The sequence below is a fragment of the Mustela lutreola genome, chromosome 13 (genome assembly GCF_030435805.1).
Source record: "Mustela lutreola isolate mMusLut2 chromosome 13, mMusLut2.pri, whole genome shotgun sequence".
Lineage (NCBI taxonomy): Eukaryota > Metazoa > Chordata > Mammalia > Carnivora > Mustelidae > Mustela > Mustela lutreola.
The window spans coordinates 18036433-18060781 of record NC_081302.1 but is presented as its reverse complement, the minus strand read 5'-3'; the positions used below and the strand labels follow the sequence as shown (position 1 = coordinate 18060781).

At 34.8% G+C, this 24349-nt stretch overlaps 1 protein-coding gene across 2 annotated transcripts in view; it reads left to right on the top strand.

The window, feature by feature from the left end:
- Positions 1–24349, top strand: part of GPC5 (glypican 5) — a 762590-nt gene that overhangs the window by 461878 nt on the left and 276363 nt on the right. For both annotated transcript variants that reach the window (XM_059144298.1, XM_059144300.1), the window contains exon 6: positions 9417–9537. In XM_059144298.1, coding sequence (XP_059000281.1) covers positions 9417–9537 — 121 coding nt within the window. The remainder of the gene's footprint in view (positions 1–9416; positions 9538–24349) is intronic.

Here is a 24349-nt window from a genome sequence, read left to right as displayed (position 1 = left end):
CTTAACACCTTTGAAACCTTTGAAATTGCTATTGAAGGTAATTGTGGTTGTACTGCTCATTGTCTATTACCTAAAGACTCTTGGGCTGTGTCTGAGAGTTTTTAGAGAGACCCAGCTGCTGACATTTGCAGACAGACCTTCATTAGCTAATTGAGAGCTATTTGAATTGTGAGCTTCCTTTTGGCCTTCATCATCCAGAGGCTTAGGGTTGGGTTTTAGGTTGAAGTGCAGTGTCTCTTTCCTAGGTCTCCTTTTATCATTGTCATTGTCGTCTGTCTCGCTTCATTATTCTGCCGTTGTGCCCTTGCTTTATAGTGTCTGTGCCTTTTATTATTTTAAGCTGCCTCAAAGTCTTTTCTGGAAACATACAGTACATAGGTGCGAAACGGTGAAATAAACATACCTCTTCATTTGTTTTAAAACATGGCTCAGTTGGACTAGATGACCTCTAAGGTCCTTTCCAGCTTTAGATTTATGTTACTGTCACTAAAGACAGGCAACAGATCTATTAGGCTACAGGCCAAGAGATAAATGCCAAGTACTATGTTCCTGGCATAGGTGTATTTCTTGTTGAAAGCAGAGTACTAGATTCAGTAACCTGCTAAGGACCCTTACAGTCTTATGATGATAAAACAAGAGAGCTGGTTGTTACATAAAAACAAAAAACAAACAAACAAAAAAGATCTCAGTTAAAATCTTTTCACTCTTAAGCATCAACGAAAGGTAAAGAGAAAAGAGAAGAGCTCACATATTTCTTTTGAGGCATTTATATAGATTCAAACAACTATGTTTAGCTTCATGAGTATAGCTAATTTAATGAAATTAGTTGCATTTGAATATTGTCACAGTCTTGCTACCACATTAGCATTAAGTGTGATTAAAATTTATTCTGTGTGCCTGTATGGGTCCCCAAAGCATCAACCATCAACACCTTCCTAATAAACTAGCCCTTCCTAGCTTTCAGGGAACTTTAACATTCAGAGCAGGTGATTGGGCCACTGCTTCAGAGGAGAAAAAATCATATTTTAAGATATATTTCCTATTTATATGAATTTAGAACACAGGAAATTCTCAATAGCATTGTTTACTTCTGCTAGTAAAATAAAAGTCATTTAAAACACAGGAAGTGCTAGATACTATGGACTGAAAATTTCCAAAGCTGATTAAAATATTTTTCCTCTAGGGAGACTGAGTTACAAGGGGACAACCCAAACTGTAATTTAAGAGATGTGCTTGTGAAATATAAATATTATTTTATAGTAAATAAAATTTCCCTAGAAGAAAATAGATTATGACTTCAAGGATAGAGTTTATATGGAAAGTCTCTGATTAATTGACATTCGAGGGGAAATCTGTCATCACAGAGGTAGCTTCCAGTTTCTTTACATTACTCTGTGTAGTGGATTGAATATGGTGGCCCTGGGAAACCAGTACACTCTGAAATTCAGAGGTTCTTTCTCTTTGATTTTATTATGTCACCTGTTGGTAAGAACTACCTAGCACTTTTGTTTGGATGGTATGTTGGTAGTCCTAGAATTATTTTTATTTTTTTAAAGATTTTATTTATTTATTTGACAGACAGAGATCACAAGTAGGCAGAGAGGCAGGCAGAAAGAGAGGAGGAAGCAGGCTACCTGCTGAGAAGAGAGCCTGATGCAGGGCTCGATCCCAGGACCCTGAGATCATGATCTGAGCAGAAGGCAGAAGCTTAACCTGTTAAGCCACCCAGGCACCCCGGTAGAATTGTACCTTGCCCCTAATTTTAAAGTATTTATGATGCAGTTGGTAATTTTATATTAGCAATTTAATTAATGTTGGTGTCAATTACCCTTAAACTGTATAAGATATTATGAACTTTTAGAATTTAGTAATGTCTAATAAAAGGTTATTAAATGAAATTTATACCCCAAATAATTTTGAGTGCTTTTTGGATCCAAATGGTATTTGTTAGTATTCAATCCTTTAAATAATATTATACTTTCATATAATGTTATCAAACAGTGAAGTGAGATGGAAAATTAGTGTAAAATGGTAACTATCAGTTATCATAAATCCATGAAAGAAAGCCCATATCTTACTAAGAAGAATTTAATTTTGAAATGTGTGTCTTGGAAAGCATTTGATAAGTAAATATGTAAGCACATGTAACAGTATGTGCAATTGATGATAGCTAGAACTGATCATTTTATTTTATTTTAAATATTTTAGTTATTCATTTGAGAGAGAGAGAGAGAGAGAGAGAGCAAGCATGAGAACTTGAGTGGTGGGGAGGGGCAGAGGGAGAGGGAGAAGCAGACTCCTTGCAGAGCAAGAAGCCCCTCAATTCCAGGAGCCTGAGATCATGATCTGAGCTGAAGGCAGACACTTAACCGAATGAGCCACCCAAGTACCCTTTTAAATTTGAAAGTTATTTTTGATCATTTTAAATTTGACAGTTACCTTAGAAGAAAATGAGAGTAATTCGTTATGAAACAAACCATTATTATTATTTGCTTTGAATTTTCATTTTTAATTAATTTAATTTTTTTTTTAATTTTTTAAGTAGTCTTCATGTCCAGTATGGAGTCTGTGGAAGGACTTACACTCACAATCCTGAGATCAACACCTGAGCTGAGATCAAAAGTCAGATGCTTCGGGCGCCTGGTTGGCTCAGTTGTTAAGCATCTGCCTTCTGTTTGGGTCATGATCCCAGGTTCCTGGGGTCCAGCCCCACATTGGGCGCCCTGCTCAGTGGGGAGTCTGCTTTTCCTTACCACCCCCCTCCCCAAATCTCTCTCGTTCTCAAATAAAAAAGTAAAATCTTAAAAAAAAAAAAAAAGTCAGGGGCTTACCCACTGAGCTGCCTAGGTGCCCCTGCTTTGAATTTTTAATTCAAAAACTTAAAACGATTAAAACAGAACCTTTGGTATAGCTAAGGTATTTATCGTTTCTTGGTGAGATTAGGGAAGGGTTAGGAGAAAGGAAATAAGGAATGTACTACTTTTTTACTTAGGGGTAAATCTACTTTTAATAGAATTTTTATTAGGTAGTCAATGTTTGTTGAAATGAGAGCCCCCTAAACACCACTAATTTTTGTAGTAACTGGCTTTTCATGAGGAAATATCATTTTTCAGGTTCACACAGCCGCTCATCATATAAAGTATCTTGAAACAGCCTCCTTGTGATTCCCCTGCCTGAACTGACAAGCACAAATACATGCCTTGCCAATCGAAGAGTTAGGATGAAGACTGATTAATAACCATTCTTTAATAAGTTCTTATTTTCTAAATCTTTCTAAACATGTTCATATTTTATTTATTGTAGGGATCTAAACATTCTCTGTTGGCTACTAAATAAAGCATGGCATTACCTTATTAAAATAATGTTAATGAGTATTATCCATAAGATATCACAAATACAATATCTGCAGTAGGAAATTGTCTATAAATAATAATAAATACTGTAATAAGGTCTCTATTAATTCTATTTATTTTGACTTTATTATTTAAGTTCAGAAACCTACATCTCAAATTAAGACCCTATTTATCTGTAATTATAAAGCCAAGTAAATAGTGGAGATTAACTTAAAAATAGTTTGTGGCTCCACAACAGAAGTAGTTAGTGCGATCACAAAAAGTTTAATCATTTTGAATCGATTCTACAGATGTCTCCATTCTCTAAATCCCCTGTAAGCCTCTTACCTACCGTGAAAGGTAATTCCCATAAATCTGGCACATAAAATCAATCATATGACTTCTTTTAATTCTGAGATTTCAAAGATTAAGACCTTTGCTGTAGAAGAGAAATGTTATATAGAAGCTGCATGTACACAGAGCCACACTCGTGTCCAGTGTCACCCAAATATTTGGGACAGATTGACACACAAAAATACCTGTGGTACTTAACTTTCATGTTTGCTGCCAGAACAAGGAAGGAAGGCCCAGAAATGGTTTGAAAGGAAAATTTGTTGTTGAAGAAGTTCATTGATCAATACAATACATAGAATATTCTTCCCAGACCTTTTTACCCAAGATAGCACAGTATTTGCCAGAGCCAAAGACATTCCAGTGTTATGCCTTCTTAAGATTTAGGAGACTCAAAACTCTGGAAACTCAAGGAATTTTAATATATAATCACCTAGCCAAGTCATACAAAAAAACATTAGGCAAAGAAATTAAATGTCCATTAGTACTACTATAACTATTACCACCAGCATGGCCCCCATTCTCACTCTTTAACCTCCAACAGAGATGGTGATGATGTCTGGGTGTTTTACTCATTTTGTCTTAATTTTAAAGTTCTTATATCCTTCTTATATCCTGTCTCAGTGACATTATCAAAGACTTCTAAGACAGACAACTCTAAGGGTTTTGTAATGAATTCCAGGGTCAGATCCCAAATACTTTTTCCACCTGACATTGTATAAGTGCATGTCAATATACCATACTTTTGATGTGAAACTGAAACAAATTCAACTGCATTCTAAATAAAGTGAAATTAGTATCAACTAGTAGGGCATGACATGAGTTTCCAATAAGAAATGTTGGTAGAGTCAGGAGAAATGACTTCCTAATGACATACTGTGTGGATTTATTAGCACTTCTTTTTAATATTTCATATGTTGAATACAAAGAGAATTGGAATCTTGTTAATCATCATTTTAAAACATCTTTATAGAATGTAAATATATCAGGGCTTGCCTTTTTTCCATACTAATGAAAAGCAAGTTGTACTTGGGGAGTGAGTATTCCTATTAAACTGCTGTCATCTATTACCTAACCTGCTTAGAAGAAATAAGCCCAGATGGTGGGTCTATTACTTCTCTAACAAAAAAAGTACCTCTTTTTTTTTTTTTTTTTGGATGTGTGTTTTATTCCGTTCTTCTAGTTGAAATGCAAGTAATTTTTCAAGTCAAGAAACCTCTGTAGGGATCCTTGAAATGTTTTATCCATTACCGGTACATTTAGGAGGAAAATGTGATTAATGATTTATTAAAATTTCATAATAAAAAACTCAGAAAGTCTTTGTTAGAAAAATTTTATTTGATTAAGAAACCATATATTTTGCATGCAAAGTAAAGACAGCAGGGAGTAAGTTTTTATATCAAACTAAGATCCTAAATTACTCATTTAGTGATGACAAAAGCATTTAACCCATGTTAAAAATACCTGTGTGGATCTTTTATTTATACAGAGTTCAGTGAAAATATGTCTGTTGTATACATTTTAAGACAAAGAGCATGAAGAGTTTTTAATGTAACTGTTTGATTTGGGTTGAAATTACAGACAAACAATGAAATATTCAAATCTTAACTGTACAATTCAGTTTTTTTTTTTTTTCATACAAAATGAGCATTCTTGTGTAACCAGGACCCAAATCAAGGAATATATTACTAGAACCCCAGAAATCCACTTCAATCCTAGAGTAGCACTTATGGTGAATTAGAACATTGATTTATTGTCAAACTTTAATAGATGGGGTCATAGAGTATATTCTATACCTTGCTTCTTTCATTCAGCATTAATCTACAAGATATTGTATATAGTTATAATTCATTCATTCTCATTGCTATATAGTATATCATTATATAAATATACTACCATTTATTTTCCCATCTTAATGCTTATGGACATTGGTTGGGACTATTTAAAGATTTTAATTGTTTATTTATTAGAGAGAGAAAGCATAAGAGGAGAGAGGTCAGTGGGAGAAGCAGACTCCCTGCTGAGCACAGAGCCCAATGCAGGGCTTGATCCTGGGACTCCAGGATCTGAGCCGGAGGCAGTTGCTTAACCAACTGAGCCACCCAGGTGCCCGGTTGGGGCTATTTAGAATAATACTTCCCTGAGCATTCTTATACCTTTCAGTAAACATTGCTGAGTATATCCCCAGGACCTTGGGATTGTTAGCTTTAGTATACATGTCAAATAGTGGCTTACATTGGTTTACACACTCATTCACAACGAGAGAAGGCTCTAACTGGTCCACGTCCATGCCAACCCTTGGTATCATCTGTCTTTTTCCTTTAAACTATTCTGATATGTATGTATTGCTATTGCATTGTATTCTTCTTAATCTTATTTAAAAAAAAAAAAAGGAAAGAAAAACTGGTTTTTAAAGGTGATTTTTCACTTGAAGTATCTTAAATGCAATGTTGTAGTATTTTTCTTATTTAAGTAATAATGTAAGAATAGTGATATTGAACTAGTGAATAATACACTAGTTTGGAATGAGATTCTTGATCATTTGTAATTGCGATAAAATTCATCTATGCTATCAACTGTGACAGTTAATAATAAAAAGTGTGGAGTTCTTCAGATTACTGTGACATGACATTCCTGCATCTTGAAAGAAAGTTCATGGTCTGTACATAAACCAAGATGCAACCAAAGTAGTTTACAACTGACCCATGAAGAATGTGGGGGTTAGGAGCATTGTCAAAAATCAGTGTATGACTTTTGACTCTCCTGAAACTACAAATAGCTTACAGCTGACCAGAAGCCTTACCAATAACAGTCAATTGGCACATACTTTGTATATGTATTATATACTCTATTCTTACAATAAAGTAGGCTAGAGAAAATAAAATATTGTTAAGAAAATAGTTAGGAAGAGAAAATACATTTATAGTACTGTATTTATTGAAAAAAAAAATCTACGTATAAGTGGACCCAGAGAGCTCAAACCTTTATTGTGTAAAGTTTTACTGTATTTAAAATTGATAGACGAGACTAAGTTTTCATTGCTCATATTATATCTGTGTTTCTAGAGAAATAGGGGAATCTTATAGAAAATTTGCCATCTATTATTTCAACCCTCTATCAGGCATTACTTCACTCTTTAGCTGGCAGTATACAACTGTTCATTGTGATTATTTAAGAAAATAGTATATCCTTTTCTAATTATAAGTAGTAAAATATTTGAAAATGCTATAGTTACAGGAAAAAAAATTACAAAAAGAAAAATATGCTTTGCACAAAACTGATTGTATTTCCGGATTATATTAGTTGATTTCAAGAGTTTTCATTAATAATTATTGAGTGATTGTATTTCAGAACTCATGTTCCCTGGATTTTTACCCTTGCTGCGCACTTAACAAAGTGTTGCATTGGGAAAGATACTGAACATAGTCAGATCCTAGATCCCCAATCTGTAGAGTGGGAATCCTTATAATATAAATATTGTATAATGTATTAGTCTGGATTCTCCAAGAAGCAGATTACAAAAAGGAATTAAACACAAGAGGGTTTTATTAAGGGAAATGCCTATCCAAGCAAATGGGGTGGAAATGAGTAAGGCTGGTAAAGCTGTTAGTCAAGAAGCATTTGTGACCCAGAGTGAAGGGGAGGGGTAAGAAATTTGAGCAGAAGCATTCAAGCATGACCTAGAGCCCGAGGAAAGGTTAGCAAAGGTTTCAGGGAATCCTGAGACAAACTTGGGTGTCAGAGGAGCCCTCTGTCTTCCATTGATGGTTCTGCATTAGTATCCCTGCTGAACACAGTGATAGGTTGGGGGCAGGTGCAGAAATAGATTTCAGAGAAAAGCTGTGGGTACAATTAAATTTCCTGTACTTTGAGGTCTATAGGCACATTCTCATGCCCACAGCAAATGATTATCATGTGAATAAACTGACAAACTCCAATGAAAGTATTTAAAACAATGCCTGGATCATAAACATGCATTTGTCCACTTATGTATTCATATTATTCATCATTATTAATAATAAATACAATAAAGGAGCCACTTGTGCAATCTGCTTGAAATATTTGGAAGAAAAATATAATAATGCTACAGAAGAGTTAAGAAAAGTTTAATATTTATAGTTTACTTAATTCCTTCTAAGTAAATGATATTATTACACAAAAATAGATTTGTGTAATTGATTTTCTTCTATTGTTATTGGTATATATTGCCAAATCATTAATACATACTGGAATACTTAACTCTATACCCCTCTATTTCTGCTTTAAAAAGTGGGTTAAGGTTATTTTAAAAATAAAAAAGTTATATTAATATCATTATTTTTGTCACATGCAACTGATATTATCGATTTAAAAAGGTTCCATCATTTAATTGGAAGGATCTAGTTGGTAATTGTTTGACCCACTTGTAGAAATTAATCACTGGGCATGCAGAATTTGGGGAGGAATTGGATATTCCTTAAAACTTCTTTTGTATGGCCATATTCTCAACAGTGGAGCCTCCTTTCACCTTTTCAAAGAGCTTCCATTGCTGTGGAAAGTCCAGAGGGTTCATGTGGATAGCTGTGATACTCTGCTCAAATAGAGGGAAGAAATACTACATTAAGCGCAATGTGAAAATGCTTGCTGAAAAGTCTCTGAGGCCACTTTATCATGGCTGCTATTTAAACAGATGACTCAGAGGAGAGTCTTAAATGGAAAGAGTATGGAATGTTTAGGGCATGGCCTCCTATCTCTTACTTTTCCCTATTTGTACTCTTTGTAAATAGAACCCTAGCTATTCTTCCCTGTGTGTGTTATTCTTAGGCCTTTGCCATTTCTCCTGCTGGGATGTCACCTGATCCCTAACCTCTCACATGGCAGATACCATTCCTTCTACCTATTCCAATAGCATACTGAACATCTCCTTTATTCCTAGCATTGTGACTGATGAATCTAATTTATCATTTTAGGAAGATAGTAATTTGCAATGACTTTAACCACCTATGAAGACCCCCTATTACATACAACATGATTTACTAGTTCAGATAAATGTTGATGAAAGATTGTGTTTTTTCTGCTTGCAAAATATTTTGCCAGTTTTAGTTATTTATGATGTTCATAGTTTTGACTTTTATAGTCCAATATTTAAAAAATAACATTGGGACTCATTTATATATTGTATAAAATAAAGTAAATTGAGGGCACCTGGGTGGCTCAGTGGGTTAAGCCTCTGCCTTCAGCTCAGGTCATGATCCCAGGGTCCTGGGATCGAGCCCTGCATTGGGTTTTCTGCTCAGGTGGGGGGCCAACTCTGTGCCCCCCTCCCCGCCCCGCCTGCCTCTGACTACTTGTGATCTCTGTCAAATAAATAAATAAAACATTTATAAATAAATAAATAAATAAAGTAAATTGACCCAGATAATATGGATTCAGACATATGTGTAATTCAGCAAGATCTGGTAATGAAGTGGGATGGATAGTAGCTTTCTTTAGTATTTTTAATAAATAATATTAAAACACAATCAATTTTTGGTTACATCTTTTGAGAGAGAAACATTAGAATAGTTTATATTTGAATGGTAAGCATTTTACAAAAAAAAAAATTGGTGCAGCTGGACCAGGGTCTGTTCCAAGAAAAAAAAAATATATTGTACACTCTTAAAAGAGCAAGATTCTGAGCTCAGGTATGTTCAAGTGGTTGTAATATTCTGGAAGATCACTAAGTCTTATATCTTCCACTTTTCATTCTGTTAGCTATACTCAGCGTGTGGTTGGCAATGGAATCAAAGCCCAATCTGGAAATCCTGAAATCAAAGTCAGAGGAACTGATCCCGTGATAAATCAAATTATTGATAAACTGAAGCATGTTATTCAGGTAAGTGCGGATATCCTACTTATTGGTATAACCAATGGTAAATAATAAGTGGTTGCTTTCCATTATATGTGATAAATCTATTAATCCTATCTGATGGTCCTACCTAAACATGATTATTTGAATAAATTATATCGAGAGTTTTAGAAATATTTTGTTGAGAAATTTTCGTATAGAATCAATGTACAGTTGTATCTTAATGGAGAGCAGTCTGTATCTGTGAAAAGGAGCCACAGACTCACAATTTCAAAGTATAGTGAAAATCTTTGTTTGGAAGCTTCTTTTCCAATGAATGAAGTTAGACGTGGGGACTGCCGTGACAATTAGAGAAAACGCAGACCATAGGAGACACTGGAGTCACTTTCCAGGTAACTCTCTGAGCTGTGAGGGTTTTTGCTCCAGTTTTAATAAAAGGTAAGTCATAAATGAATAATAACGCATTTTTGTGTTTATTTCCTGTATCACCTTTTACATGTTATCTTACAATCTACCTAATGACTATTTATGAAATACTTGTGTTTTATCCTTAATAAACTGTAATCAAGTGTGTACTACTATTTTTAATATATAGCATATGAAGCATGTAAATGTCTATCAAAAGAGCATTTATTGAACTAATCTTTTAATTAGAATCAAATATTATGTTACATGTTGTAATGGCAACCCTCCCTCTTCATCTATTGGAGTTTGGGCTAAGAAGGGCTATTTTCTAGGTATTTATCTTTTTATAACAATTTATCTATGCATATATTTTCATTTTTTCTAAGTAAAGTCTTGGATGGATAGTTGATTCTTATTTCTGATATTCTATATCTGAAACTATACCTAAACAGTACTGAGTTTTTATGAATACTAAAATACTTTAGGGGTGCCTGGGTGTCTCAGTAGGTTAAGCATCCAAATTGATTTTGGCTCAAGTCATGATCTCAGATCATAAGATTGAGCCTAATGTGGGCCTCTACACTGGGCACAGACCCTGCTTGGGATTCTCTCTCTCCCTCTGCCCACCCTTCTCTCCCCCTGACTCACACAGGCACACATTCTCTCTCTCTCTAAAACAAAATAAAACAAAAGAAAACAAACTAGAGTCATTGTTACGCTTTTCATAGATGCTCTGCAAAATTTGAGTTTATGTAGGCCCACTTCTTAGGATTCCATTTTTATGAAAGTCTGTGTCTTGATCAGAAGAAATGTAAGCATTAAAGGTCCTATATCCAATACCATAGATATCCCCCTTCCAGGAGACAATAGTGATTACTTTGGCTATTCTATGACTGGTGCGCTGGGAAAACACAGCTGTCATCCTCGATGGCAGTACTAAAAGTAAGTTCCATTGAGAAAGTGTAGGAGAAAAGTGATGTCATGACTCCTAGTGAGTTAAACCTCATAGTGAGCTAAACCAATTCTCTCAGAGAGATACCTCTCAGGTAAAGTAGATAGTTGCCTTATACTGCTAGTAGGCCAAGTGCTCTAGCATTTCTTGAACCTGAGAGGTATTGGGATTGTGTCAGGAGCGGAAGTGACATTGATGGAAGCATCAGAGTGAACAGAATGAGCTAGACCACAGCCTGGGGGCAGAATGGCTAAGATCTGGATGGAGAACTGTTGTCCTCAGAAGCTGTGATATTAAGCCCATCAGTAAATGTCACTTAGGCATTTAGAAGAAGGAGGTCACTCTTCCTGTCCAATTTTTGGAGCCTTGATTTTCCATAGTAAGAAGAACAAAGAAGACCTCTAGGTGAAATTAATCTTGACTCAGTGAGAACCTAATGGGGGTTCAGGAAGATTTAGGATATTATATTAATACATGAATTGCTAATGGCTCAATAAACAATATTTTAGGAACTCAACACATGAGAGACTCTGGAACAAAGACCTGTGTGCAGGAGATTTCTGGCAGGGTGCCTTTGCAGTCAGTAAAGGACTGGAGGAAGTAGCACTGTAGAGAGAGAGAAAGCAATTGAACCATATTTGCAGTAATAATGGAATCTTCTTCTGAATCCAGAAGAACTCTGAAGCTAGGACAGCACTTTCCAGTTGACCTGAATTGAAACAAGGAGGTGGGTTATTGGACCAGTAATTAGATGAGGGCTATTAGGGTGAAGGCAGGGGAGTGTTACCTTAGCTCTGAGTTACCAGCAGCCAACAGCATTACCTGCAGCTGGAGGAACAAATGCCTGGTCTCTCTGGTACCTCATGGCATCGTGCACTGTAACATGGTATAATGAGGTATGCAGATATAGACTATTCGAAATTCTAGTGCACATTGCTCATAAGATCAAGAGAACTGGTTCCTCTCTTTGGGATAAAATCTTAGTGGTCTCCAAAGTGGGCTAAGCATTCCTCCAGAGAGTGCACAAACCGGTCCACTGGACGGCAGGAAGGAAAAATGAACTTCAGTGTCCATTTATGCTATCTCATTATGTTAATTTATTCGCTTGTAAGAAAGTGTGTAAAATAGATGACAATGCGATGGCACATGTGTGTAATGTAGAAATATGTAAATACACTTGTCCAGTAGGTGCGTGTTCAAACTTTGTGGAACATACACATGATGAAAGCTGATGGAAACCTTGTTATAAGTAATGAGGCTGGAGCTGCTATATAGGAAAGCATCTACAGATACAAGAAAACATATTCACAAAGAAATAAGTAGATAATCAAAATATAAAGGTTTATAAAAACTCTTAGGAAGAGGGTTGCTGGTATGTGACCCATCCAAGAGAACATCACTGTCTTCTTCTTACATTGGTTTTAAAGCCATATCCTTTTCAAGATGGCAGAGGGAAATAATCCCACTTTTTTTTCCCTTTTTTTCTTTAGCTCCTGTGTTAAATTGAACCCAATTCTTTCATCTTTCTATGAGTGTACAGATCTCCAATTATTCATGCTCAAGTTTTGTTCCAGTACTATAAAAGGATATGATATAAAATGCTACCTTTGAGGTCTATCTCTTAAAGGCTATAGGATGAGGATTGAAATTTAGGTCTGTAGAGAAGATAGCAGAAAGTCATTTTGTACAGGTGTCGTGAAAATATTCACCTTTAATGGCTTAGAACATGTTCTCTCCTAAACCAGCTGTCCCGAAGATGAAGAGACGTTTTTGATTTTGCTAGACTTCTGACTGCTAATCATACATGTGTGCCCTTGTGGGGATGGCTATTATACTGTCACTATGAAGGAGGAATTATAAAGACCTAGCACAGTGTCAGGTCTGAAAAGTTTCAGAAAATTGTCTTCTATAAGCGATAACTTCTTAATTTGGGAGGAGTGTGAGACAAAGGGAGGAAGTAAAGGTAGGAATATATTTCAGAATCTAATCTGTAGATTTAGATGATCACTTATTTATGTTTCCACAGAATTCCATCTTTCTTATTGTGATGGGTATTAAGTGCATTTCACAGTGAAAATGACATCTGTCATCATAAGGATAAGCTAATGTTCCTCTTGTCCTTTTCCCCTGTTAAATATATGGAAAGAAGCCAACCACATTTATTAGCAAAAATTGGTTCCATTCATTAGCCTCCAAACACCTTTCTTTTTGGCCTGTCATTGAGCGGCACCTCATTTTCTACCATGTAACCTCTGCAATTACAGTCACTAAACAAGTGGGTAGGAACTTTGCTTTGAAAAATGGTACTTTTTAAATATCTTTTTTTCCCATTTTATTTTATTTCTTTTCAGTGTTCCAGTATTCACTGTTTATGCATCATACCCAGTGTTCCATGCAATACATGCCCTTCATAATACCCTCCACCAGGCTCACCCAACCCTCACCCCCTGCCCCTCCAAAACCCTCAGTTTGTTTCTTAGAGTCCATAGTCTCTCATGGTTTGTCTCCTCCTACAATTTAAAGTCTTAATAATTAATTTATTCAAATATTCAATCAGTACTTATTGGGCTTCTACTATGGACCTTCATCTGTATGAAGCACTCAAGTTAAAGCGGTGAACAAAGCTGATACAACTCTGTTCACATGAGATTTACATTCTAGGAAAAAATATGTAAGTATAGTAACTGTAGCTGACAAATATAAAGAAAACAAAATGGTATGAGGTAGGAAAATGTACTTAAGAAGAGTGTCCCCATGGAGGCCACCAAAAGGGGGATGTTTGGGTTGATACTGAAGAAAGAGAGGAAGGGAATCTGAAAAATCCGGGAGAACTGTGTGTGGGGCACAAGGAATACTACGTTCAAAGGACCTGTGGTAGAAATAGGTTTATTGTATTCACAGAAAAACTGAAGGGCATGTGGCCACAGTAGAGTGAGTGAAGGAGAGAGAAAGAGAGATATATTCTGAATTAAGGGGAATTTGGTAGACCCTAGCAGAGAGTTTAGATTTTATCCAAGAGAAGGTGATATAATTTAATTAGTGTTTCATAAAGATAATTTAGTCTTCACTTAGGAAAATGGACCCAAGTAGAAGAAGAGCAAAAATAGAGGAAGTAAGCAACAAAGGCAAAAGATCATGGTGATTGGGACTAGACTAAGAAGAGTGGTCACCATGAGAAGCCAGGAGATTTCCATAAATACAGGAAGGAGAGTTAATTAAGATTTGTTGATGGATTGGAAATGGGATAGAGAGGGAGAGAACAAGGGTAAGAACTACTCTTGGTGGGGTGATAGTGTCATTAAATGAAACAAGGAATTCTGGAAATGGAGCAAGTCTGGGGTTTAAGTTATTGGGGTTGATTAGTTATGGTTCTGCAACATTTGAAATGCCTCAGACTCCCGAGAGGAACATCCAGAGCTCGGGGGCAGCCACAGAGCAGAAGGAATGTATTTGGGAGCATCAGTGTTAGATAGTACTTAAGTTGTGGACTATGAGGTTTTCGCCTTCTTGTTGGAGAATTAATGCACAGCAAAAATTTTAGGGGAGAATATAAAAAAGCAGAATCATACAAAAGATGTGCATTCCAAAAATGTAGGAACAGAGAAAACATTTATTAAATGTATGTGATACCATGTACCTACTTAGACAGTTGGTGTAGGACAGACAATGTATTTAATAACATTAACTTTTCTTTTACTGAAGAATAATCAATGTTCATTTTAAGAAATTGAATTTTATTATTTTAGAAAACTTTACAAAAAATGTGGAAAATAAATGTTCTAAACACATCTAAAACAGCAAGCAGTCTCAGGAAATAAGTCTTGTAGGCTTTTGCGTACTTAATTATACATACAATTAGATAAAAATTTTGACTTTTTTAAAATAAAACAAAATGAGATCAAAGAGTGATTTAGTTTTGTGTCCCAAAGAACTCCCTTAACAACATATAACATGTTTGTTTCCATAGCAGAAAATACTCTGCAATATCATTGCTAGTGCATGTATTTGGCTCTATCATATGGAAAGACTATAACTTTATGTAATACCAAACTAAATTTTGATATTTAAGTTCTTACCATTTTTCACAATAACAAATACTGCTAATAGGAATATTCCCAAAGATGAATCTTTTTACAACTTTTTCCCCTTTTATTTTTAGATGTTATAACCAAGAATTGGCCAGTTGATAATTTTAAATATTTTAATAAGTACTACTAGATTTTAATCCAAAAAAGTTGCAGGAATTTACACATGAAGCACGGGATATCTGTCCACTTTCACAGCATGTGGAGGGTGTAGTTGGGAACTTGGCAGTGACCACACATTGGTGGTAGGAAAATCACATGGAATTTTAAAGACAAAGGTAGTACTCCTTTAGATAGTCCTTTAGGCATGTTAGCTTGAGCTGATAGTACCTGTGGGTACTCCCAAGTATGGCGAAAATATATCTTAATTGGAAAATAGTTTTTAGTTTCAAGGCTTCCTAAAGAAAGGGCTTAGCAAAAACAACTTTAATTTTATTTCATTGTTTAGGAAAAGTGTTCTATTTTTAAATCCTACCAAAAAAAAAAAAAAAAAAAAGTTGCTCTGGAGATCTGATGTAAATGGGGATTTAGGGATTATAGCTTGATCCTCAGGGAGTATCTCAGGCACTTCAAAGACCCCTCACTGGCTCTGTAAATCCTTGTGAGTTGGAAACAGGAACAGGAACAGGGACTGTCATTCAGCCCCTTTCTCTGGAGAAGCCATTGTGTCAATATTCCAGAAATTTCCTATATTTTAAAGCCCCCACTATTGGGAGACAGTGCTTGTACCATTGAAGATTACCCGTGTTGAGTATGGCACAGTCAAGAGCTAGTGAGGAATTTTCTAAAAGGAGAATTTTTAAAGAGTTTACATGAACTTTCCTAGACTGAATTGCCCTTTGATAATAGATTAGAAATAATACTTGATTTCTTAGTATATTGACTGAGGATATGATTGAAAAATTTAATTCAGATCTTTTTCTCTTAGCAAACTTATTTTAAAACTTCTCATTGATATTGACTAAGTTTGTTTAGGGCAAAGTTGTCAGCAAAAAATAATTTTTGCAGCAGCTTATCTTTAAAGATTAAATAACATATATCATTTTTCCTAAAAAAAACCCAAAAAACCAAAATGATATCAGCAGTTAAAAGCCTAACTGCTGAGTATGGTTAGTTATGAATGATAATGACCCACTGCTCAGAAATTACTTTACCTACTTTCAATATGAAACATAAAAAGTAATATCACAGCAATTTTCTATAATTCTTTTATTGCAAAACCAATAAACGCTACAGTGTTGTTAAAAGTACTAGCTTTAAGTAACATTTTATTTCTTCAAACCTAATAATTCCAATACATAAGAGGATATTATCAGTTTCTATTAAATATTCATTTTTATAGAGACTAAAACTTCTTTGGAAATATGTCTTCATGTATAAAATAAATTTGGTTTTTAAATGTGAGAAAAAGCAATAATCATAACCATTTGCTTAAAACTACAAAGTATATAGACATTTTATAATATGTATTTCAATAATCACAACCTACTGGGTTCAAGCAGAGATGAGAACTCTCTTATTTCATGTCGGAAAAGGCGGTAGTAAATTGCCTCTTTTCTTTTTTCCCATTTTATTCCTAGAATACCGATATGATAAATAGTAACTTTAGAGCTGTGATAGAGTAAAGCAGAGGTTCTGATTTAAATCATAATGGATAGTTTTAAGGTTAGTGTCTATAAAAAAAATAAATAAACAAGATTTTTAGTATGTCAGTTTCTGAATTCTGAAAATTATCTAAGCTTTTTTCATGAAAATACTTATTCTAATTCACATTTTAGAAACTTCTTATTAGTAAGAGTTTATTGCAGAGATGCAGGACCAGTCAATCATAATTGATTAGTCAGGGATGTCAGCTGATTCTGTGGATTTCCTTTACTTCTACAGACTCTTTTTCTTGCTCAGGGAATTCACCACAGCACCTTTACTCCTTCGTCCTCATCTCGTGACACAGCAGTGTCACGTCCCCAGGATTACCATATTAAAATTCCAGAAAGAAAGACACCTGTGATTTTATATTAGCAGTGCAGTAGTAACCAAAACACATTTAGTTATCTTCTGATTCAGACGAAAGTATTTGAAATGTACTCAATAACATTGAATGACTATCTAATTTAGCAATTAGTTGGTGTGAGTAAATTCAATGGAAGGTTGCTTTCTGGAGTGTGTAGTATAATGCACTGAGTTCACTATTGTCCATTTCATTAAAAAAATCAATTGTCAGCATAAAACCAACCATTTCAATTAGTGTACAATCAACTGGAAATGAAAGGATTTGGATTGGCCATTGATTTTTTTTTTTTTTTTTTGGAGTGTATGTGATTGTTCTATGTTGGATAATATTTTACTTTATATTCACTTGGCTGCTGCTGATCTTACATATTATTATTACCTATTAAGATTTGCACCATTTATCTACCAGGTTTTCTGTTTGTCAAATACATCAAAGGAATTTGAACACTAGAAATTTTACACTTTATATTTTGGTGATTAGCCATTTATAGGCTAAGACTTTTAATCTTTCTGTTTAAAATATAACCAAGAAATGTGGTTTATTTAAAAAAATGACATTCTGAATTATAGCCACTTCCCACAAAAATTCAGATTTATTATAAAAAATTGAAATTACTGGGATTTAAATATTTTCAGGAATTGTGAAATCTAAAAGATAAGTGTATGGCATTATATTATCAGAAACTAGAAAAGGTGAAAAAAATGATGCCTTTGACAGTTACATCTATCCATTCAGTAATGTCAAAGAACCTAAAAAGAAAAAAAGAAAAGAAAAGGAAAGAGAAAAAAAATCCCCAAACAAAACAAATCCCTTTTATTTCAGTAAAACACACTGGCCACAATACAGCAATATACTAAAGAGTGCGAGTTTTGAGTTAGGACAAGGCATATCACTAAATTCCATCTTCTGTAGGTACTCGTTGTATGTCTATAGTCACCTTAATTAACATCTTTTGTTATATAATCAAAAATATTAAAAAATCACAAGTGTGGTATCATGTAGAGAAAGTGAAGCTCTTTTATAATTTTTTATTATTTATTTTTTAAAAAATTTTATTTATTTATTTGACAGACAGAGATCACAAGTAGGCAGAGAGGCAGGCAGAGAGAGAGGGAGAAACAGGCTCCCTGCTGAGCAGAGAGCCTGATGTGGGGCTCCATCCCAGGACCCTGGGATCATGACCTGACCGAAGGCAGAGGCTTTAGACCACTGAGCCACCCAGGTGCCCCTGAAGCTCTTTTAAAAAAAAAAAAAAAAAAAGATTTTTATTTATTTGCCAGAGAGAGACACAGTGGGGGTATAGCTCAGTGGTAGATCATTTGACTGCAGAGAGAGACACAGTGAGGGAGGGAACACAAGCTAGAGGAGTGGAAGAGAGAGAAGCAAGCCTCCCACTGAGCAGGGAGCCAGATGTGGGGCTAGATTCCAGAATCCTGGGATCATGACTTAAGCTGAGGCAGCCACCTAACATCTGAGCCACTCAGGCACCCCAAAAGTGAAGCTCTCAAATACTGCTGGTGGAAAGTAAACTCATGCAACTACTTTGATTATTAGATAGATTTGTGGAAGGCTAAACATAGAGTTACCATATGAGCCAAAAATTTTACTCTCAGCTTTATACCCAAGAGAAAAGAAAATATGTGTCCACACAAAAACCTGTACATGAATCTTGATAGCAGCATCATTCATAATATCCAAAAAATGGAAACTATGCAAACATTCATCAATTGATGAATGGATAAATAAAATATTATATATCCATAAAATGAAACCTTTTTCAGTAGTGAAAAGCATTTGGATATGGATATGAATAAAATGCTACAACATAGAAGAACCTTGAAAACATGATAGGTAAAAGAAACCATCACAAAAGATCACACATTGTGTGACTCTATTTACATAAAAATATTAACAGATATTTTTCATTAATTTTTTGGACATCAATATTCATTTGTATATGGAATAGTCTCTTATGCTGACAATAACTATTAGAATATTGAAGGTTTATCCTGCCTGATCTTGATAGTTTTGCTAATACTGTGCCAAATAATTTTTTTTAATATCGGAATGTCTCTGAAGTTTTATCAGTCTTTCCCCTTTTACTTGCTGACCCATTTATTGTTATTTCCCTAACACACTATGATCTGATTGTTGCCTCCATCATTCCACTGAAATGCTCTTGCTAATTTCACTAATTATCTTTTTCTTGTTGTTCAGAACTTAATAGCCTTATAGCAGTTGTCATTTCTCTTGAGCATTTAATATTACTTATCTATGCCTTTGATCATCTCTTTGTGCTCCCTCTGTGATTTCCCACCAAGTTTCTGATTACTCCACCATGGGATCTTCATGTCTTTCCTTAAAATCTTTAAATTGAACTCATTGGAAGGGTTTTGAAGATAAAACCAAGGAAGTATCCTAAAACATAACAACACACACACCAAAGAGTAATTGTAAATAGTAAATGAAAATAATAAAGTGATGTGACATTAGAATTTCACTCCAGGAGATCCAAGTAATATAAGAATTTCACATAAGAGAATCAAACTAATAGAAGAAATTTATCAAATATTTTTCTTCAGAATTAAGGAGTCGAGACTCCAAATGGAACCTACCAAGTGACCATCACAATGAATGAAACATACACCATCCACAATAATTGTGAAATTTCTGAATACTGAAAAGAAGATATTAAAATCTTCCAGTGAAAGAAAACAACCAAAAAAAAAATACACAGAAATTCATGCAAAGATAGCTATTAGACTTATAATTTCTTATTGACAGGAATACTAGACAAAAAAGGAAAAGCCATACCTTCAAATTATGAGACAACTCATTTCTGACCTGAAATTCAATACCCAGCTAAACTAGCTATTAAGTATAAGAATAAATTTAAAAGATTTTCAGATTAGTAAGCGTACACAAATACATGTTTTGTTATACCTTTTGTAGAAAGCTGTTGGCAAAGGGAGTGATCAAGAAATAATAAGATAATGGGGTTTAGGAAACTTATATTGAAAACATCAGTTTAGGGAAAAGTTGACTATGGCAGGGAAATTTGTAAGCTAAAAAGGAAAAGAATTCAGCTTAAAGTGATATTTTGGAATGTATGGAAAAGAAATAACTCAGCATTTGATAGATCTGCTAAAACATTTAAGGAAAAAATAAGATACATACATAGAAAGATGTGATAGATGCAAGGCATGCTATGTAACTAATAGATATCATGGCAATTATAGATTATGGTGGAATAAAAGCTTTATCGGAAAAAAAATATAATCATAATACACTAGCTCTGAAGTAAATAATGTATTTGTAAACATTACAGTAATCAAAACTTTGCTAAAGCTATATTATTTGGATGACAAAAAGGAATGGAAATTTGGTGTTATGGAAAATCAGTAACTATTATCAAGAATTGACAATGAAGAAACAGAAAAACTGCCTATTTATTAAAAGTTGCATAGGCGTGTAAGGCTAATGCTAGGAAAATTAATCAGGTTGATTATTACAGTTTATAGGAGCAGGAAACCGGTATATAAAGTGCTTGGCCGAGAAATGCTATCTTTTCTTAACATAAGCCTTTTGGTATTACTCAGTTTTCTACTAGATGTGTTTGTTACTCTGATAAATATAAATATAATTGTGAAAACGAAAGAGAAACCCTACATCATGGCTTATCTGGACCTGCATGATCTTGTCTTCCACATCTCCAGCCTCATTAGCTAATTAATTGCTCGCCTCTTCTACACAAACCTGACATCTACTCTTCCCACAGATATACTCCTCATTGTTTCAGTTCTTCCAACTGTTAATTCTAGGTCTTTCATTTTCTCTTTAAAAACAACAACAATTTTGGGGTGGAGTCTTTGGGTTTTTTTCCACATAGTATCATGGCATCTGTGAAGAGAGAGTTTGACTTCTTTGTTGTCAATTTGAATTCCCTTTATTTCTTTTTGTTGTCTGAATGCTGAGGCTAGGACTTCTAGTACTATGTTGAGTAATAGTTGTGAGAGTGGGCATCCCTGCCATGTTCCTGACCTTAAGGGAAAAGATCTCAGTTTTTCACCATTGAGATTGATACTCGCTATGGGCTTTTCATAGATGGTTTTTATGATATTGAGGTATGTTCCCTCTATCCCTATACTTTGAAGAGTTTTAATCAAGAATGCTGTATTTTGTCAAAGGCTTTTTCTGCTTCAGTTGAGAGGATCATATTGTTGTTGTCTTTTCTTTTACTAATGTGATCTATCACGTAGGTTGATTTGTGAATATTGAATCACCTTTGCATCCCAGGAATAAATCCCACCTGGTTATGGTGAGTAATCCTTTTAATGTACTGTTAGATACTATTTGCTAATATCTTGGTGAGTATTTTGGCATCCATGTTCATCAGGGATATTGGTCTGTAATTCTCCTTTATAGTGGGGTCTTTGTCTGGTTTGGGGATCAAAGTAATCCTAGCCTCATAGAAACAGATACTTCTCCAAAGAAGACATACAGATGGCTAACAGACACATGAAAAAAAATTATCCATATCACTTGCCATCAGGGAAATACAAATCAAACCACAGTGAAATACCACCTTACACCAGCTAAAATGGCTAAAATTAACATGACAGGGAACAACAAATGCTGGTGAAGATGTAGAGAAAAGGAAACCCTTTTACACTGTTGGTGGGAATGCAAGCTGGTATAGCCACTCTGGAAAACAGTATGGAGGTTCCTCAAGATGTTAAAAATAGAGCTACCCTATGACCGAGGAATTGCATTACTGGGTATTTATCCCAAAGATAGAGATGTGATTAAAAGAAGGGACACATGCACCCCATTGTTCATAGCAGCAATGTCCTCAATAGCCAAACTGCGGAAGGAGGTGAGATAGCTTTCAACAGATGAATGGATAAAGAAGATGTGGTCCATATACACAATGGAACTTTACTCAGCCATGAGGAAGGATAAATACCATTTGTGTCAAAATGGTTGGAACTGGAGGGGATTATGCTAAGTGAAGTAAGTTAAGCAGAGAAAGATAATTTACATATGGTTTCACTCATATGTGGATATAAGGAATAGTGCAGAGGAACATAGAGAAAGGGAGGAAAAATTGCATGGAAAGAAATCAGAGAGGGAGACAAACCATAAGAGACTCTTGACTCTGGTAAATAAATTGAGGGTTGTGGAAAGGTAGATGCATGGGGAATGGGGTAACTGAGTAATATGCATTAAGGAGGGCATGTGATCAGAGGAGCACTGGGACTTGTATGCAACCAATGAATCATTGAACACTCTATCAGAAACTAATGATGTACTATAGGTTGGCTAATTGAATTTAAATAAAAACAACAACAACAAATTATTATTATTTTTACTTGCAAAAAAACCCCAATTTTATCTATTTTTTCTTAAAGTCCTGGTTATCCATTTATCCACTATGTCTCAGTTTTTTTTTCTGACAAAGAACGTGTACTCCTGTATTCTCCTTGGCACTCTGTAACTGACTTATGAGAGCACTTCTTTAGAGGAAAAAAAAAATCAAGGAATTAAAAAACTGGGATATTAGATAATACCAACAGTGGCCTCTTTCCCTCTACCCAGATATCTTGGTTAGTCTGTTGTTATTTATTATTCTGACCCTAAATTTGTTTTCCTATTCTGACTCTAGTTATTAAGCCATATCTCACAAACTTTGCTGATTTTTTTTGGCTTAAATGTGGCTGTTCTTTGTGCTGAATAAAATCTCCAGAGAAACCTCTTCTTTAGCTTTTTCTGGATTAAAAAAAAAAAGATTTTATTTATTTATTTGTCAGAGATCAAGAGAGAGACAAAGAGAGAAAGAGAACAAGCAGGGGAAGAGGCAGGCAGAGGGAGACAGACTCCCTGCTGAGCAAGGAGCCAGGATGTGGGCTAGATCCTAGGACCCTGTGATCATGACCTGAGCTGAAGGCACCAGCTTAACTAACCACTTAACCAACTGAGCCACGCAGGTATCCCCTTTTTTCTGGATGTTAATTCGAGTTCATAGTTCTACCACCTTCATTGAGCTCTGGGTTCCTAGGGTCATAGTAGTTCAGAAGGCTTTCCAAACAGCTCAGCTTTTCTCTTGCTATTCATGATTTTCTGGACCATATACAGTCCTCTCTTGGCAATGGTCAGAAATTAACTCCAAACACCCCAAAGTTTGGCAGGCAGAAAGTAATTCTCCAGATCTTCTGAAGCATTCCTTTGCTATACATAATTTTTAACTGGCTCATGCTTTTTCTCAACTTCTTGCAGGTATATTAAGAGTCTGTAATGCTTTGCAGACTCAATAAATGTATTCGGTAATTACTTAAATACCATTTTATGAATGTGCTTTGAAGATGTAATTTGTCAGAACAGAGCAGTTTCTGGATATATTTCTTGCAGTTCAGGAGCACTTAACCAGATGGCCCCCTATAGTTTTGGAACAGTAAAAGCATCTCAAAAGTAGGCTGACAGTAGAGGAATATGGTCATGGGGGATTAGTGGGAAAGTTTCTTAGGCGCACGATGTTGAAGAAGTGAAAGAAATACTCTACAGAGATTCATTAAAAACTAAGCTAAGTAAAAGTTCTATGCTAAAATTAAAATATGTATTATAATAACCTTAAGAAATGTGATCAGTCTTATGAATATAAGTTCTGCATTTATTACATTTTGACTCTGATATGATGGAAAGTTAATCGGTTTCATTAGGAATAAAACAAATCACAAGTTTTATAGTAATGAGTGTGAATAGGCATTTATATACCTTTTACAAGGCAGGTCAGTTACTATTTCTGAAAATGATCATTTTGAAACTTTTTATCTGGAAATTTATTATCAAACAAGGCTGAAAACTCATTAAACAGATGGTGAAATGTAATTTAACTCCCTTTCACACTCCTTTTCCTTTTATCTTATAAAAGCACATGGGTTTGTCAGCTCTTAATTATAAAAGTCTTATTTGAACTTACTAGATATGTAACAAAACAAGATAGTTGCTAAATTTACCTGATCCTAGGGATTTTCTATTGTATACATTCATTTTTAATTGAATGATAAGAAAATCTTTTCAAGACTTTTGTGAAAGAATCACATCAGAAAAGTTTATATTTCTGGAAAATATGTTCTTAAGGCCCTTAACAGATCCTGGAATGAAAATCATATTCTTTTTTTGTTTGTTTGTTTAATTTTATTTGTTTATTTGACAGAGAGAGACACAGAAAGAGAGGGAACACAAGCAGGGGGAGTGGGAGAGGACCCTGGGATCATGACCTGAGCCCAAGGCAGACGCTTTACAACTGAGCCACCCAGGCACCCCTGAAAACCTAATTCTTAAGAATTAGGTATGTGATTTGTACCCATTTATTTGATTTAGAATTAG